This window comes from Clarias gariepinus, chromosome 26, assembly GCF_024256425.1.
Source record: "Clarias gariepinus isolate MV-2021 ecotype Netherlands chromosome 26, CGAR_prim_01v2, whole genome shotgun sequence".
In the NCBI taxonomy this organism is placed as follows: Eukaryota; Metazoa; Chordata; class Actinopteri; order Siluriformes; family Clariidae; genus Clarias; species Clarias gariepinus.
The window spans coordinates 10,417,530-10,437,055 of record NC_071125.1 but is presented as its reverse complement, the minus strand read 5'-3'; the positions used below and the strand labels follow the sequence as shown (position 1 = coordinate 10,437,055).

Genomic DNA, 19,526 nt, shown 5'->3' with positions numbered 1-19,526 from the left:
ACTTTTTTTGTACTAGCCTGCAATACCATGGATGGAATTTTGGTTCTATTATCTATATATCTATTATCTAAATATAAATAAATAGGCTATACTCTGACAAAGACATATGAATGAATGTGGTTGCTCACTCAAATCTCCATCTTTTAACTTTTTCACGTCCTATTAAGATCTGCATGTGCATCAGTTTAAAATAAATAATCATTTCATTCTAAATAATGAATTCACATATGATAATATTCCTAGTATGTATGTATTGATGTACTCACCACTCTCTGCTGCATATGAGAGTTGGGTTCCAGAGTTATTATTGTGCAGCACACAGACACCAGGGACCCAGTAGAAGAGGGGAACTACAGTGAGAAAAACAACGGATGAAAGAATTGTTCTAACAAACAAAGACAGTGAAAAGAAGAGCAATGGGTGTTAAATATCCTTCGCTTCTGGAATAAGCTCACTAATCTTTATTGATAACAAAACTCATAGCAGCAGAAAGAGTTTCTGGGAAATTCAATCACAAAAAGGATTTACAAGATAGAAATGTCCAAATTCTGAAAAGCAGCAGTTCATTTATGCACTTATTTTTTTCTGTACTTTAAATTCTTTTTGTGATTGATCTTAAAAAATATTTAAATATTTTGAGATACTATAAATAAAAACTTGATGTGTAATAAATATAGACTATATAAGAGTTTGACCTTAGTTTTGTACTTAATAAAAAATAAATAAAGAAAGAAAGAAAGAAAGAACCCTATTCTAATATATTCAAATCTTTGGTAATGCTCCATACATTTACTGCCATTCAAAATGCATACATGCTCACCCACACACTGGCTACTTCCCTCTTCTGTCCCTGTGAGACCCTGTTATCATGAAACTACTCCTTACCCAGTAAGGAGCTACCCCCTCTTGTCCTGTTCCTCTTCATTCTGCCGGTCACCAATTATTGATAACAGTACACGCCTACTGTTTACCATGCCTCGCCAACTGATCTGCTACATTTGACTGATGATGATGTATAAACTTTGGCTTCGCGGAAGGGAGGCTACTACACAAACGCATCTGAAATCTTTGCACAATTGCCGCCATCTACCTCCACACTTCTAAGCTGTATCTATCATTGGGAAAAATGCCCTATTACCAATCTAGCCTTGCCCTGACATCAGCAACTAAAAGTCCTGCCATTATTTTATTCCATTCATTACCTGTTTTTGAGTACCATGTATAGTACAAAGCGCATTCGAGTAGTCAGGACCTGAGTTAGAAGCTTATGATTACTGTATGTGCCTCCAATTTTCACAGTGTTTTCTCATTCTTATAGGTAAATAAAGTGTGTATTCATTGCACACTGCTGCCATATTACTGGCTACATACCTGAAGCACATAACTGTTGTTTCCAGGAGTGTGTTTAAGAAATACATCCTGGGACCATTCCTGGCCGTCTTGTTGACGCACACAGAGACCAGTCACCTCAGAGTCTTCCAGCACATACGAGGGTAACTTGCTTTCTGGATCAACAGAAGACTGCAGATTCCGCATCTGTACCTGGCCCTCCAACCCGACACAGCGCTGCACCAACTGCACCTCGATCATCTCACTCAAGTAGCTACAGATTACTTGCCTTCCACAGATGATAATCTGGGGAGGAAAGACACAGAAGTTGGTATTGAGTATAGTGACTATAATCAATAACAGTGTTTGAAGATGAAGGTACTGCCCTTTGCCTGTCTTCTGTTTATAGAACTTCATTCATATGCATCATGCATCTACAAGTAATTTTCCACAAGTAATTTTGTCTCTACACAGACAACAATCCTGCAGTGTTACTGCACATCAGATGAATCAATTTCTCTCCAAAAGTAATATACTGTATATGTTCTCAGTCCTTTATTAAAGTAAATTGAAGTAAACGTTAAATAAACATGTTAAAAAAAAATTTTAAAGGTCGTGTTAAAGTTTTTTTTCTTTCTTTTTTTTTAAATATGCATCACATGGATTAGTAGGCACTTCCTTTAAAAAAATATGGTATAAATTTAATGACAGTTTGGGTGTAGTGTGAGCGAGACAGTTTCACTAATCAGTTTACAAATCATGCATCCTCTTCACTGGCTTAGAAGAAGTAAAGACTCATTTTGCTTAGAAGAAGTAATATTAGTACTATAAGTCTTACTTGGCTAAATAAACAAACCAGTAATTTCCAGATTTTATCCATTTTCATAAACGTTTATCAAAAACTTACTTTTTTGGACCACCAAGCAGCTAAAATGCTTTTGCACTCAGTTAATGCTACACTAGACTGCAAGACTGGTACTGTATATACTGTAATAACATCTAATAGCGTTAAGACATTAGCTCAAATTACCCTAAATACTGTATAACAAATGTACATCTATAAAACTGTCCAAGTTAAGACACTAAAATCATGAGTCATTTTTAAAGTTACTTTCAATTAGTCCTAATCATTAATGGGATAATCATCCAATTTTATTGCATTTCAAGTCAAATGGTAATCGATTTGAATTATTAACCTAAAACATGCCATTTTGCATTTTTTTATGCACAACTGCGTAGCAGTAACACCCATTAAGTCAGAGGAACATGAATGTGTACAATGTCAATAACTGCCCATTTTTGGTGTCTCAAAGTGACCTGCTGTACAATTTTTCTGTAAAAAAAAAAGGTCTTTCATGTATGTGGGCATACTTTGGTCTGGGAAAAATGGGAGGCCAACAAATAAAAATATGAAAGTGTGATATGCAAAATCTGTCACAAGGCATCCGGTATGTGTACAATAGTTTATAATAGTTGTCCTACAATGACAATGTACTTTTGCTTCAACGGCTAGTTGTGTTTGTACAAATTATATATTTGGTAACAGATGCTAATGCAATTAATCCTAGTTGAGGTCCGTATATGATGCCGGGTGTAGAAATGAATGATAATGAGATTCATTTTCAGGAAGTAATTGAGTGCAAGAAGCATTGACCTTAGTGGTTAAACCAATCATTATGGTTACCAACTACCATCACTAGAGCTAATTATAAATGACAAACCAATAAAAAACATCGGCAAAGGTTTAAGTGATTCGCTTTTTTTTAAAAAGACAGAAGGAAAAATGCAATTTTATACCTGCTTCTGCACTCCGCTGAGCTGCTGAATTTTAATAATGAGTGAGGCAATTTGATTCTTCTTATGGATGCATCTGAGCATTGTCCCCATGTTATCAATACTGAAGGGCTCTGACCAGCGCCAGTTACCCCAGCCCTCAATACAGACATGCAGCAGCTGTAGAAAAAGCACACACACACACACACACTTTAAAAAATGAACTGTTCTACTGGATTTTAGTTAGAAGTATCAGAGTAAAGGGGGGTTGAATACGAATGAATGCCACACCTCTCAGATTTTTATTTGTAAAAGATTTTGAAAACCATTTTTTATTTTCCTTCCACTTCACAATTATGCTGTTTCTCTTTGGCTGGAACTAAGTCTCTCTCTTCTTAAGATACAATAGGTAATGCTAATGTATTTTACTCTTGGGCCCTCAATTCTGCATATTAAATAAAATTAAATGCTGTAGTTGCTGTTCATGTAGCAACCTTATTTCCCCCTCTCATCTGTCACAACCACTCAGCATTCAGTATCACCAGTATACTAATCACCGGCCTGATCATAATTTGTAACTGGTCGGGTACAGGGACTGGACTGAAAATGAGAGGCAAAAAAATCCCTCAGGAATCCCTCTGGAGAACTATTCCTTAGGACTAAATTCAAAATTACAAAAAAATCTGTCTCTTTGGAAACAAAATATAAAAAAAAATCATTGGGATTTTCTCTGCTACACAGTTGAAGTTGAAGAAATGCAGCATGATAGAAACACAAGGCACAGATCTATTTAACAGAGATAATAATCAATACTCTGGAAAACGTCAAAGCCCTATTTTAAATCCTATTAAGTGCAGAATAATTTGCAGATGAATGGAATAAAGGGCATCTGGGTCAATATTGCCATAGTCTTGTTCCTGAAGGTTCTCAGATGCTTACATTGCATTCTGCATGAATTTGAACAGATAGTTCCAGAAGTAGGTGTATGATTTCATGCAAAAGAAAAGGAAACAAATCCTGCTTACCTGAGGGGCTTTGTGAGATCTCCAACAATACTGATGGCTTTGGCCACTGGACAGCACCACACTTTCGTCCGTGTCCACTTGGCCAAAACACAGCGTCTCCTGTGTGTCATTACAGACTACATAGTGACAGAAAATGAGCTCCTCTTCCTCTGGTTTCAGGTTCTGGATATTAAGCACAGATACGAACAAAAACACTTTAATGAGTAATAATAGAACACAGTGTGGATCATCATACATAATTGAAGCAGCAACTCTTATGTTTTTGCTCTACACTGAAGATCTTGTTTTGGTCATATAGTGCACATACTGACAGTATATATTTGTGTGTGTGTAAGACATTTAAGTAGGAATCATGTAAAAGTGTGAATTAAATAAAAAACAAATGCATGTGTATCTCACCTGTTCCCAAGCTTTTCGTGCTGTGTTCAATGTATGTATAATGTGCTGCCCCACTGTAATCAACAAAGGCTCCAAGAAGACATTAAAATGGAGCATTTGCTCTGTTTGCTGGGAGTGTGTGTATTTTTTAGTGGCATGGCCCTGTATGCTAAATGGTTGAAGGAGAGGGAAGAGGGTGAGGTTCTTGTAGTCCACCAAGTGGCAGTTCAGTGTGGAATGCAGGTGCAGCTCCTGCCCGAGTCGAGCATCCTCACTCCACTCTCTGACAAATGCCTTCGGCTCACGCAAAGACACCACCGCATATTCTTGAACAAATGGCAACTTTCTGTCTGGGACAAAGGGACGGAGCAACTGGGATGGAACTAAAAAGACAAAAAACATGAAATTAGGAAATATAGCTTCAAGCAGCAAACAGTGCAAGCACCTAGGACACAGCTGTGTCGATTTCAACCGTCCATGTTTGACTCCAGATGTCTTTTGAACTCTCTCCCACATTGCATGATATATATTTGAACTTTTCCACACTACTCCGTTGTAAAATCTCAACATGGAAAAGTTGATCCAAATTTTATCATTTACTTTTAGTATTTTATATAATATATATCAACAGTCTGTATGTGCTACAGTATGACTATTTAAGACATTAAAACAGCTTGTTCATTACCCTGGTTTTAATGTAGGCGGTTGGATGTGCTATGACAAAATCATGTTTTTATAAGCGTGTGTATTTTTATATACTCCCAGATTACACGTCACCACATATTCAGGAATATTCTCACCATGGCAACTAAAAGATCAACCTTTTTTTTTTTCATTATTGCTCTTCTGTCGTGTGAAGCATTTCTCAAGGTTCATGCATTAAGAAAACATGTAAACCATCTAATCTTGTTCATGGCTTTAGGTATAATTATAATTTATCCTGTGAGAAAATAATTTTTGGTATGGGCAATTAAAGGCCTAAAACATAAAAGGATGACATCCTGTTTACATATGTAAATGTCCTTAAATGTACAAAAAAAAAAAAAAAAAACTCTTCTCTCAGAATGTGTGCATTTATAAAAAGATTACTCCATGGTCCAGCACTTGTTTTTAGCAGGATATGAGTGAGATATGGTGCATTTTCAACAGGGAAAGATCCTTATACATTTGTCGCATCCTGATGATGATTCATTGAATGCACTGAATGAAAAGAAGTTCCCGATGATGATTTATTGAATGCACACTATTCAATAGCATTGAATGTTGAAGTGATGTGAGGAGAGAGAATTGTAGGCAACAATGCAAAATACATGTACCAAATTATACATTTACATGGGCAGCAGATACTGCTTTAAATAAAGGAGTCATTGTAATTCCTGCAGAAGTAGGGTGTTCACATGTTTAATCTAACCATGAGATCTATGTTTCTGTTCTGTTTTAAATAAAGTATGTGTGTGTGTAGACATCTAAGTAGAAACTGTGTACAAGTGTGAATCGAGTAAGCAGAAGTAAACCCAAATGTTATGCCTAATAACACAACTCGTGCAGCTAATATGGCAAGTGAGCTCCAAGACATTATCAAGAAAGCCACTTTCTTAGCAAGAGTCGAAGAGGAGTTGTCTAAAAAACATGGCAAAGCTCATAAATCATATGCCATTGCCGTCAGGAAAGAAAAATGCATCGACGAGATAACCTGGTCGTTCAGTAAATTCTGACAGTTAGCTGACTTCATTTTATTTTATTGCCATATATGGTTGCTGAGCCTAGACCTGGCCAAATAAGCAACCCTAGATTATAAGGGGCCATTCACACGTCGCATCTAAAATCATGTAAAAAAACACCAGTGCTATCTTCTTCTTTCCAAAGTGCTTGGGTGCTGGGGCTCCTGTACTGTCTGCCGTTGCTAAGCTATGAGCTGCACACTGTATGATGACAAGGAAGTTGCAAAATTTAAAGGGATCACAAGCACTGAAAATTCCTTGCAGTAGTTCTGCTACTAGATTTATTTGAGCACAATAAGGAAAAATCCCTCTATTTTATTTATGCATGAAGTAAACACTGAATATGGTCCCAACTTATCAAGCAGGACAAAAAGGATGAAGCTTATTGGATGGTTCTTGTCACATGATGTGCGATACGCTTGCTGCATGAGACTCGTGACAAAGCCACTCTAAGCATGTTTATTGCGTATTCCCATAAACAAACAAACTTAAGTGCCCAAAAGACAAAAATGGCAAAAAGGGGAAAAACATCCAAAAACAGAAACCATAGCACCCTTGACACTTTTGGCGCTTTGTCCCTAAAGTTTGCACAGAGCAAATATGCATGAGTTTTCTGGAACTTCTAGCTCAATTTTTAAGATACAATTAAAAAAAAAGATGTTTGAGTGTGTTGGCAACCTATTAACCATGCCAGATTAGATTCTTTTAGTTAGCACCAGCTATCACCAGGCAATAATTCCTTATTTTGCAGAGCAATTACATAAAAACTGTACCATAAAATTTTATTATCTTCTTTGTGAACATTAAGTATGTCACAGTAAACAAATACATGTGTGTTTGTCTCAGAATTTTTTCTCAGAATACAATGATTTTGAAGAGAAAGTAATTTTAAATTTTACAATGCAAGTATTTGATCTTCATTTTAAGCAGAAGAGTAGGTCACTGAGACATGTGTGTTTGATTGTCTACGGATTTAAATAGTTTTTTTTTTTATTTAAAACATCTGAATTTCCTCCTTGCTCAATTATATTGACAAAGGCAGTAAATCTGAAGAGCACTACTTCAAAATTCTTCAGTGAAATAAGTTGGTCTCCACTATAAGCATGAAGTAGATGAAGTAAAAGTTTAAATATCCTCAGTAGTATTTCTTGAGTATATATTTTTAGTTCTTGAAAAATTATTTCTATTTTTACAAAATTCAATCTTTTGTGTCACAGAATTGTGTTAAAGACAAGATGATGAGAAACGCCCAACCCAACAATACAGACCAGCTGAAGTCTGCTATCAAAGCAACCTGGTTTTCCACAACACCTCAGCAGTGGAGATTGCTCTTGGGAAATATTATATTTTAAGGTACTGGGTTGTTAATTGTCATGAGCTCTAAGCTGTAATGGTTCATATTAAAAAAAAAAAACTTTTCCATTATATTCTAGTTTTAAATGCACTTGTAATAATTTTATAATAAGAAATAGTAAATAGATTATTGAATATATTTTCACCTGATAAATACTGGAATGTTATATATATATATATATATATATATATATATATATATATATATATATATATATATATATATATAAAACTTTATGAAGTAAATAGAAAGCTGAAAAAAATATTATTGTCAAATAAATCAGAAAAATAAAGAAACCAATACTTTGCAATAAGGCAATATTTAACCTAATCTGTTAAGACCATGTGGTCAGTGAGGGGGTGTCAGGTAAGTCTGGGTGTTACCTGTGCCAAGTTGTTCCAGATGATGGCACAGCCGCAGCTCCAAGTACGCCAGTTTCAGAGACACACCTAGTGAAGGCACAAGCCATGGCGCAAAACACGAGTCGACCTGCATGCATGCTGCCAGCGCAGTAGGAGAAACCAGCTGATCACAGGGCAACTGGGAACCCGACTCACTTTCTGAACTAAACAAAGACAGAAATATATAGTAATGTAACTAGTAATGTAGTAAAAGCAGGATATAACAATATACAGGATATAATAATGTATATTATTGGCAAAAAATTCCTCACTCAGTTGTGCAAGCAAAGTGATTTTGAAGCTGTAGGATTTAAAATTTGTTGATATTGGAAACGATTGATAATGTAATACAAAAGCTGTCAAAACATAACATTCATTCCATAAGGTTTTGAGAGTGTTAAGAAGCTTTCTCTCTTTACTCCTCATTGTTCACATATTAACAACTAACGAGGCAGGAATTAATATTATCATAATTAAGATTAAGTAAAATTTTGATGTTAGGATAATTCCAAGAAAGTTTGTCCACCATTGTGTTTTAAAAGTAAAATGATGAGGACTAATTGATTACTGACACCACTCAATCATTTCCAGCATAAAATTGAGGGTAAAGAAATAAATGTATTTTGAATGAAAAATAAGTTTCTTTTTATGTTGGAAGTATAAACACTATTTTGTGATCCCATTCAAATTCAAGACAACATTTGTTCACTTAATGTACCCTACAAAGTAAATGATTTCAATTTCTCAATACACACCTATCATCCGCTCCGTCTGCTGTATTGTTTACAACAACTCTCCAGAGATCAGAAGGTACAAGGTCACTTTGATGAGTGTGGAAACTTAGTGAGGGCATTTTAAGCTCACACACATTGCTTTCAGACAAGCTGAACTCTTTGTAGGGCACAAAGGCTCTTCTTAGTTCGTCCCAGAACTCCAGACTACACGGAACCTGTATAAACAAATGGTTTAAGACAGTTAAATGCACATTCTCATACACAAGTTAAGAATACTGACCATATTACAGCGGTGTTTAATAATACTAAGCAGAGCAACAGCACGTTTCGTATGTTGTGCTGCCAATTAAAACTAATAAGGTATTTTGTCTTGAGGTTCTACAGATCATTTATCCTCCAAAGCAGATGAAGGACTTATATCATCTCCTTTCATCTCTTCAGGTTATGTATTTATTTTTATTTTTTGTTTAGGTTATTTCGTGAAATATTCATAGATACTAGTGTAAGTTGGATTTAGTTGCTTGTGTCCCCACAAACTGTTAGCACAAGTTGCTTCTCAACTCAGAGTGGGCGCATGATAAAGTTTGAACAATTAAAAATAAGTTTTGTGCGTAGGAGAGTGTTTTGAACAGTGAAAATTTTTAACTGTTTTCAGCAGAAAAACAGAGTTTATTGCTCAACATTGATGCACAAATCTAATGCCATATGGCAGCAGTAAGACTGGCAGTATTTCACACTATTATGGTTAAACATTGCAGTGAATCAGTGCATAATAAAATGGGTACTATTTTTATATAATAATTTAACACAATATTCTAGTTAACTAAAAAAGACTAAATATTTAAATATTTATTATTAATTAATCATATATATATATATATATATATATATATATATATATATATATATATATATATATTTTTTTTTTTTTTTTTTTTTTTTTACAAAAATACCACTTAAGCAAGTCCAAACTTAATTTGGGTGGCTTCAATACGTGTTGACATCAACATGTAAAATCATGAGGATTTTATGTCAAGATTTTGAACTCCTTTGCACCCCTAGCGACCAATAGTGTTACTACCACACAGTAGAGCACAATACCATAAGCCTCTGGAAGAAACATAATAGTTTATTTCAGAATGTTAATGTTTTTTTAAGCACTAAACAAATTATATTATTGCAAGCGTCGACATGGTAATTCTTTTAGTCTTTGTATAGATCATACTAAACGTCTTTGCTAGAGAAGACTTTACCACTCGGCCAAAAATTGAAAAAGTCTAGACGGAAGTCAATGTCGAAATGTTCGGTGTGTCTCTCTCTCTCTCTCTCTCTCTCTCTTACACACACATACACACACATACACACACATACACACACATACACACACATACACACACACACAATAGCACACACAATAGCACACACAATAGCACACACAATAGCACACACAATAGCACACAATAGCACACAATAGCACACAATAGCACACAATAGCACACAATAGCACACACTAACCTTTAGGACATGATACCTGTACTTTTTTTTTATTAAGTATGTACATATATACTTATTACTAATGAAGAACCTTCAAATCTGTTCATTCTGATGAGAAAATGTTTTACTTGCTGGTATAAAAATTGCATGCAAATGAATGAGGCAAGTGCATTTACAAGAGTATGTCTGTGCCAGTATGCTGGAACCGCTCCATTAGGCCAGAACCTGATTTTGAAGATGTGTGGTCTCTTATGCACCATTATTGGTGCATTAAAACATCAGACAAAACAGTGCTCTTTTTTTTGGCAAATTTTGGCAATAGATGACTGTGTCAATAACTGAGACAACTTTGTATTCTGTCAAAGAGCCTTGCAGCAGCCAGTCATCCAGATAAAGGAATGCATACAGTCTCTGGCATTGCAGGGACTCCTATTTATAAGGTGACTTAAAAACCACTTTTTGAACATTCTGCACTAACAACCAAACGTGTTTGCAACAAAAAAAGCATATGGAACGAAATTTTAGACTATTTAAATTAAGTATTTTTAGGCCCCTCGAATTCAAAATGAGGCCAAATAGTTTTGGTCAGATTGTATTTTTAAATTATTATTTTTTGTCTGCTTTGGTAGTAGGGATGTATTTCAGTCATTTCATTAGCAAGCCAAAGGCAGATATGTATTTTAAGATACTACAGTCAGATTCATAAATATTGGAATTTATTTGATATATTTGTTTGAAATTTGGTCTCTGTACCCCAACAGATGCATTTGAAATGAAACTTTTTATAAAAATGTCAGCATGTTGAAACCTTCAGTAAATTGTGCTGGGCCCATAAAGGAAATTGTGTCTGACATGGAACATTTTAACCTTTTGGAATTGTGTTGTGGTGCCAGCATGGCCCATACCGAATCTCATGCATCCTACATTTCTCCCTGCACACATAGAGTTCCATATTCACCTAATTCATGCTAATTTAAAATAAGCAAATAGGAAAATTCCTCTTGTTCAGAAGAAAATGTCTGTGGTGGTCCAGAATAAAACTAAAAACACATTCTTTTAAAATGATGACTTAATATTGCCTGAGTCTAGCTGGAGTGACTGTACACCAGAGAACTTTTACTAGTTGATTCAGTCTTTGAAACGAAAGCATTTGATGTAGAGGAGTCCAAGGTTTGGATGGGCAGTAACTGAAGTCAGGGTTTTTTTTGTTTGGCCATATAGTTTTCTTGTCAGTTGTGCCTGTTCCTTGAGTAACATTAGCTAACTTTGGCAAGCTAACTAGCCAGCTAAGCTAAGCTACTGAGAATAAAAAGAAAAGATACTGTTAACATCATTCAAATACAATACATGCACCACTTATCAAAAAATACTCCCAAATTAAGTGTTAACTTGATCTTTTTTGTTGTTTTTCAAGTCATTTTACCACCTGCAGATACTTTACATGCACATACATTCACTGTGGGCTGATCACAAAAGTAAAGGACTGCACATAATAATGAAGCAGGGGGTCCATTTAATAACAAGAGCCATTGTTAAACATCTAACATCTTAAACATTTGAGATAGACTCATTACATGCAAAGCAAGATAGTTTAAGACGTGCCTGTCATAATTGAGATGATTATGGCATACAGCTCATGAAAACCCCAAATCCTCAATCTCAGAAAATAAAAATATTGTGAAAAGGTTCAATATTCTGCACTCAAAGTGTCCCACTCTAATTAGCTAATTAGGCCATAACACATGCAAAGGGTTCCTGAGCCTTTAAATGGTCTCTCAGTCTGGTTCAGTAGAAAGCACAATCATGGGAAAGATTGCTGAGCTGACAGTTCTGCAGAAAACCATCAATAACATCCTCCATAAGGAGGGAAAGCCTCAAAAGGTAAAAAAAAAAAAAGGGCAAAAGAAAGTGGATGTTCCCAACGTGCTGTATCAAAGAACAATTATAGAAAGTTATGTGGAAGGGAAAAGTGTGGAAGAAAAAGGTGCACAAGCAGCAGGGATGACCACAGCCTGGAGAGGATTGTCAGGAAAAGGCCATTCAAAAGTGTTGGGGACTTTCACAAGAAGTGGACTGAGGCTGTATTCCTCTTGACAAGCCGCTCCTGAACAACAAACAATGACAGAAGCGTCTTACAGTGGTTACTCAAGCGGAATGTCTATGACTGCCACGCACTGTCGCGGCCAAACAGCAACAGCCAAAATAAATCAGTTGCGAATCAAAGTAATTTGTGAAATGACCGCCAGGTGGCGCAAAGGGACATTTGCAAAACGGCTGCATTTAATTTTGTTTAGACAGACTCTGTTTCTACCTGTCTATTGTTATTATTAAAGATAACAGAACAAACAACAGCTCAAGGGCTTGTAAAAACATTTTTATTTTTTAGAGATAAGAATGTCAATTTTGGAATCTGCAGAAGCTTATTGGTCCGAGCACAACGTAATAATCTTTGTATGATAAAATAATTTGTGGCATAAATCCACACAAAGCGCTTCAGTTTCAAATAATCATTTAACGCTGAGCCCAAACAGCAAAAGAACATGAAATGAATAATCAAAAAAATAATACTTATGGTGCTTTTTGCTGTTTATGTCCAACATTAAATAATTATTTAAATAATTAAGTTGCTCACATCGCGCACTTTCACTTCTCGCATTCACTTTTAAAAAAATGCAGTGTTTAATCAGCAAGTATATGTCGCCTCTCTTTATGACAGATAAATATTATGACTAAAATAAAGCTGCTCGTGTTGGCTCATATCAGGAGCATTTTGATCGAAGGGGAGATGAAAAGTGAAAGTGTGTACGAACAACAACATATCATAATGCATGTGTGTGAATGGCTGAAATGTGGTTATAAATAAGCCTTTTAGTGAATGTAAAATGTTCGCGTGAACCCGCGGCGCCGATATGAGAAATTTATAAGAGATTTCTCTTTCCCAGAAATACAGCAAACACAAATTTATACGTGTTAAATAAGCGCTGTCTTTGCGGAGCTGTGTGAAACACACGCCGATCTGAGCCGCTTTATTTTAGTCATAATATACTAACATGTTTTTGCTGTGTAGTGGACCTTTATCTGGAAATGCCATTTTAACGGGGGTGGGGTGTAAAGATTATGAATGCATCTGGGAAAACAGCAAGGAAACTGACTGGCCAAACAAGCACATGTTCGTAAAAACATTTTTATTATTTAGACTAGCTAAATAAGTTCACTAGCTAACGATTTTATTTGTAGAAAGAATGAACTGTTATATAAGTTCTATTTGTATCGGTTTATTGTTATTATAAAAAAAGTTACATTTAAAGACATCAAAATTTTAATATAAAAATAACTGGGAAAACAGACTTTTAAAATAGAACATCAGAATAACTAAAGAATACACTTCTTTTTTGGTATAATATGGTTATAGTATAAGGCGTATGTGTGACGCATCCTGTACTCTGTATTCCAGACTCTTTGGTGGAAGTTGTTGATGTTTATTTAATTTAATTATTTTTGTGATCTTAACTACAGAAAGCAGTGTCTTCCCATCTGGGAGTTTCTCCAGCATACTGTATATTAGATTGATGAACAAGAGTCCTCATCTGTTATATTTTTGATGACAACTGTTTTTTTCAGCACACATTTAATCAATAATATTTTTAAAAAGTTTGTTCCGGCATTATAATCCCCTCTTTAATTTCCTACATAGTCTAATCAGCGCTCAACCGCACGCATAAAGTTTTCGAGAGCGCGTAGGAATTTTGTTTTACTAAATAATATTTATGCAGTATAATCAGGGCCTCTTATTACTGTTTACTTTAGGTTGTTGTTCTTTCAGTGTTACCGTGTGTGCTTTGCAACATCAGACACATTTAGGTGCAAATCATTCACCCTGCCAGGTGTAAATCGTCTGTTCTCACTTATACACTCGGAGAAACTAAAATGCACCCCTCCCCACTTTACATGGTTTCAGCAAAGTGGAGAATCTTGGATCTTGCTTCAGGCCTCTTCTTAAATTTGTGTAAATTTAAAATCTTCTGGATTCTACATTCTAAAATATGACATTGTTACCGAGAACAACGTAATAATCTTTGTATGATAAAATGACTCGTGGCATGAATTACAAAGCGCTTCAGTTTCAAATAATCATTCAACGCTGAGCCCAAACAGCAAAAGAACATGAAATTAATAATAAAAAAAATTATACTTATTGTGCTTTTTGCTGTTTATGTCCAACATTGAATAATTATTAATTAATTAATTAAATTAACTGCTAATAACTGCTTTATAAGTGGTCAGAAACTTGTAAATAACTCATGAAAAAATAAAGTTACGTTAAAACCAAGCACACTATTGTTTTTCTTGTGAAATTCCCAATAATTTTGATGTGTCACATGACCCTCTTCCTATTGAAAAAACTAAAGTTGGATCCAAAATGGCTGACTTCGAAATGGCCACCATGGTCACCTCCCATCTTGAAAAGTTTTCCCCCTCACATATACTAATGTGCCACAAACAGGAAGTTAATATCACCAACCATTCCCATTTTATTAAGGTTTATCCATATAAATGGCCCACCCTGTAGTTTTGTTATATCGTTTTTGCCCATTAATCTGACAACACCTGTGGCTCACCCACTTTTTCTGATGCACACCCAGAGTTTTCTGGCTACGCGAGTGTTATACACGATAAAATATAAAGGCTCACTGTGTTAACTTTTACTTTGCTTAAATTTGATGGAAATAAGAAACACCTATATTTAATTTTAAATTTGTACTGTAATTTTAGTACTGTGATTGTACATTCGTTTAATGTTTCACTTGTATTTTATAAGGTTTTGCCAGCGGTGGAGTGGGAGTGCTAGGATGTAATTTGTTAAAACGTTTTCCTTATTTATTAAAGAACATTATGATGATCAGAACAGCCTACTGCATTTTATTCTTAGAATAACGCAAAAACACATCGACATCTGCTGACGCAGTAGCACGTCCTGACAATGTTAGAGTTTTTATGGTAACTTAGTTTCGTTTATTTTAATTAATAAATCTACTACAAAATTAAAGAGCACAAAATATAAGATGACAAAAAACCTACATGCGTATATTTTCTAATTACATATGATAAAACCTAAAGGCTCACTGTGTTATAGTTTACTTTGCTTAAATTAGATCATAATAAAATTTTATTTAATTAGAATTCTACATTTGTACTGTAATTTTAGTTCCGTGATTATGAATTTGTTTAACTACAATGTTTTCATCCACTACTACATGCAGCTCTAAAGGAGCTGCGGCTTATTAATACTTGAGAAAATAAACTGATGCCCGAGGCGTCAGTCTATAGTTTTATAGCAACACTCAGCGGTAAAAGCCAGCAAACACACAAACCCAAATGTCGCCACCGTGAGGCGTGGCGGTAAAACTAGAATACCGCTGGTACCATCTGTACCTGGGCTAAGGAAAAAAAGGACTGGTCTGTTGCTCAGTGGTTCTAAGTCCTCTTTTCTGATGAGAGCAACTTTTGCATCTCATTTGGAAACAAAGGACCTAGAGTCTGGAGGAAGAATGGAGAGGCACACACTGCAAGATGCTTGAAGTCCAGTGTGATGTTTCCACAGTCTGTGTTGATTTGGGGAGCCATGTCATCTGCTGGTTTTGGTCCACTATGCTTCATTAAGTCCAGGGTCAACACAGCCGTCTACCAGGAGATTTTGAAGCACTTTATGCTTCCTTCCGCAGACAAGCTTTATGGGGATGCTCACTTCATTTTTCAGCAGGACTTGGCACATGCCCACACTGCCAAAAGCACCAAAACCTGGTTCAATGACCGTTGGATTACTGTGCTTAAATGGTCAGCAAACTCGCCTGACCTGAACCCCATAGAGACTCTATGGGGCATTGCCAAGTAAAAGATGAGAGACAAGAGACCGAACAATGCAGAAGAGCTGAAAGCCGCTATTGAAGCACCCTGGTCTCCCATAACACCTCAGCAGTGCAACAGACTGATAGCTTCCATGCCACGCTGCAGTGAGGCAATAATTGCTGCAAAAAGGGCCCAAACCAAGTACTGAGTACATATGCATACTTTTACTTCTCAGAGGACTGAAATGTTTTATGTACAGTTTATGAGCTATAAGCCATGATCATCTCAATTATAACGAATCACAGCTTGTTTTGCAATAATGAGTCTCATATATTAGTTTCACCTTTTAAGTTGCATTACTGAAATAAATGAACTTTTGCACAATATTCAAGTACAATGTTCAACTGTATAAGCACATGACGGATGAACGATCTGAAGAACTGTCTTATGTTTGCAAGCGCTCTCGTTATTTAACAAGCCCTGCTGTACTATCACGCAGGCTCCTGTACTCTTATGACAGGCAGGCAGACACAGCAGTAGAGGAACAGGATTAATCAATGCTGCATCTTTTCATGGGGGACATTGGCCCCCAGTCACTCTCTGGATAAAACTAGTCACAAAATAAAAGAATTAGGCACCATCTGGAGCCCTGACAATGTTCATCACTTGCATCTTTTAAGGAGAACACATAACTTCGAGCATCTGATGCAAAAGTTCTTACCTGTAGCACATCCCCTAGGTCAGCAGTACTGATTTCTGGGTCTTCAGTTGTGTTAAACGGCACAGGCGTGATGCGCACAAAGGTGATAATTCTAGGTTCGGGATATCTCCACATCATTACACCGGGACTGTCTTCTGTCTCATTATGAAACATAACCTCATGCACCCCTGGCAGCTTGTGAGAATCTATGGACACCAGGAGACATCAGTGTCTATTAAAATGAAAATTCATTTGCTTACATCTAGAGTTAGACAATAATTGAAGTAGTTGTATTCTCCCGACTTACAAACAAGTTCTGTTCCGGGAGCATGTTTGTAAGTCGGATTTGTTTTTAAATATGACAAAGTGAATAAGCCCTTTGACACAAAAATACAATGTAAAGCATACTAATCATCTTGACTAAATCTCTGTCCCTTTTCCACACACTGCCAAGATGGAATGTGGCCAAAACCATAATCGTAATCTTATACATTAAATGTAACAGTGTTGTTGCGACACTGCGACATGTTGTCGCTTATACTATGGAAATATTCGTCCATTCATATCTTTTACTCCCCCCCTGATTTCCCCCCCAATTTAGTTGTGTCCAATTTCTCCCCCTCACTAGGGGGCTCCCACGTAAAGGCTACCACTGCTACTCAGTCGGGAGGGCCGAAGACTATCATGTGTTTTCCTCCGAACCAGTGTTGGGGCGGTGTACACACTCGGAGGACATAATCTGCTCCTTCTGCTTGCGTGAGCTCACAGACGGCCCTGATTGGCTGTAGAGCTGTGATTAATGTGGGAGCACTAAGTACAGTAAAACCTCGGACTGCGAATAACGCGGTTTGCAAATGTGTTCCAAAGGACGGGCAAAGATTTTTAATAAATTTTGACTTGGAAAACGAACAAATCTTGGTTTACGAGTATCAAGTATCATTGAGCACGCATGCGCTTCTTGTTTTGACGCCGGACGTCACGTGATTACAACTGAGCCAACGGTTTTTCTCTCTCTTGCGCTGCGGTATTGTGGGTAATCGTCTCCCCTGCTGGGTCTTAGTGCTTGTCTCTTACTGATATAATTAACATCCATGCAGGCGTGTAGTGTTTCCTATAACACTGTGACCACATGTGTGTGCGTAAAACATATTATATTTTGTGTCTGTATGCATGTGTGTACAGAGCGCATGTAAAGCAAAAGCAAGACTCATTAGAGAGGTTAAAAATCCATTTTCTCTCTCTGCTCAAGGCATAGCCTGCTCTTTGTGTCTGTGTGCGCGCATGTGTCATTAGATACCGTGACCCCCTACTAGCCCCCCCCACACACACACACAGAAACCCCTCCTACTTTCGCCTTCACAGACACACACACACACACACACACACACACACACACACACACTCTTTCTCTCTGCTCTACATAGAAACACTGCTCTGTCGCAATTCTTTCTTAAGTGCAGGTTAATTTGTTTTATTTTTACTTTACAGCAATGATTCAGTTAGTTTGTCGCTCAATCGAGGGGAGGGACTCCTTACTTTAGCTTCACACACACACACACACGCACACGCACGCGCACGCAAAGGCACACGCACACAAAGGGTCTGCACGCACAAACGGAAACACTTATCTGTCTGGATTTATTTTAACTTTTTTTTTTAAGTAAAAGTGCAGTTTTATTTGTTTTATTTTTAGTTTATATTTTTTGTTAACTATTTGTATGTATTTATTTTTTGAGGCTGTGGAACGAATAGTTTGAGTTTCTTTTTTTTAAGGGAAAATTGTATTTGGTTTACAAGTGTTTTGAAATACTTCCGCTTACTTTGAGTGTTTTGAAATACTTCCAGAACTAATTATGCTTGTAATCCAAGGTTCCACTGTACATCTCATCCCTACCCTCTGAGAGAGCTCGGCTAATCAGCTCTCTCTGGGCCTCCAGCTGCGAGAGGTTACAGCATCACCCGGGAATCGAACTCGCAATCTCCGGATGATAGACCGAGCACTTTACCACTGCACCACTCAGAGGCCCCATTCATATCTGCGGAAATTCAGTCCTCAAATCTTCGTGAGTCGGGGACTACATGTATAATGCTTTACAGAGCATTGGTTGATGTTAATAGTGCTCCTCTGATCAAATTGGTTCCTAAAACTGCTTACGGACAGACAAAAAGATTAGTATAAATTCGACACTACTCCTTACATACTCTGGCCACAGATAAGCATACCTGAACCCTGAATGTATCGAAATACACCAGTACGCAGATCGTCTGAAGAATGTTCAGTGTGTTGAGAGCGTGAGGTAAGAGAGGTTGATGGATGAGAGGTAAGGGGAATTTCTTTGTCTTTCTCCTCTTGACTGTCCACCTCTTTCATGTAGCTCTGCAGGTACTCTTGAATCAGAGTAAGACAATTGTAGTGCTCCTGACCCCAAAATACCTGAGAAGCAAGGTAAGAAAGACAGAGAGAAAAGAAAGAGTGTGTTAACCGCTGCACACAAGGTGAGAACTGCTACAAGAATGTGGAGTTCATGAACTATGTTTACTGAAATATACAGTATATGTAATATAGTGTAATATATTAAACCACATTTCAATGTGTAGCAAAAAAAAACGTTACAAAAACACAGATATTTCTAAATGCTATATTTTTGTTTAATCCCCTAAATTAGAGCTGAAATTTTACACCTCAGGTACATACTGATTATTTTAAATCCATTATAGTAGTGGACAATGGCAAAAGTATAAACATTATGATCACTTATTAAAGGGATTG

At 36.5% G+C, this 19,526-nt stretch overlaps 1 protein-coding gene across 1 annotated transcript in view; it reads right to left on the bottom strand.

Annotated features, from left to right (window-relative positions):
• LOC128514032 (intermembrane lipid transfer protein VPS13B-like) overlaps positions 1-19,526 on the bottom strand; it is a 107,892-nt gene that overhangs the window by 17,915 nt on the left and 70,451 nt on the right. Inside the window, exons 38-46 of the mRNA XM_053487671.1 lie at positions 18,980-19,190; positions 16,778-16,962; positions 8,737-8,930; positions 7,964-8,145; positions 4,527-4,888; positions 4,128-4,289; positions 3,127-3,282; positions 1,372-1,635; positions 267-350 (exon numbers count right to left, since the gene is read on the bottom strand). Coding sequence (XP_053343646.1) covers positions 267-350; positions 1,372-1,635; positions 3,127-3,282; positions 4,128-4,289; positions 4,527-4,888; positions 7,964-8,145; positions 8,737-8,930; positions 16,778-16,962; positions 18,980-19,190 — 1,800 coding nt within the window. The remainder of the gene's footprint in view (positions 1-266; positions 351-1,371; positions 1,636-3,126; positions 3,283-4,127; positions 4,290-4,526; positions 4,889-7,963; positions 8,146-8,736; positions 8,931-16,777; positions 16,963-18,979; positions 19,191-19,526) is intronic.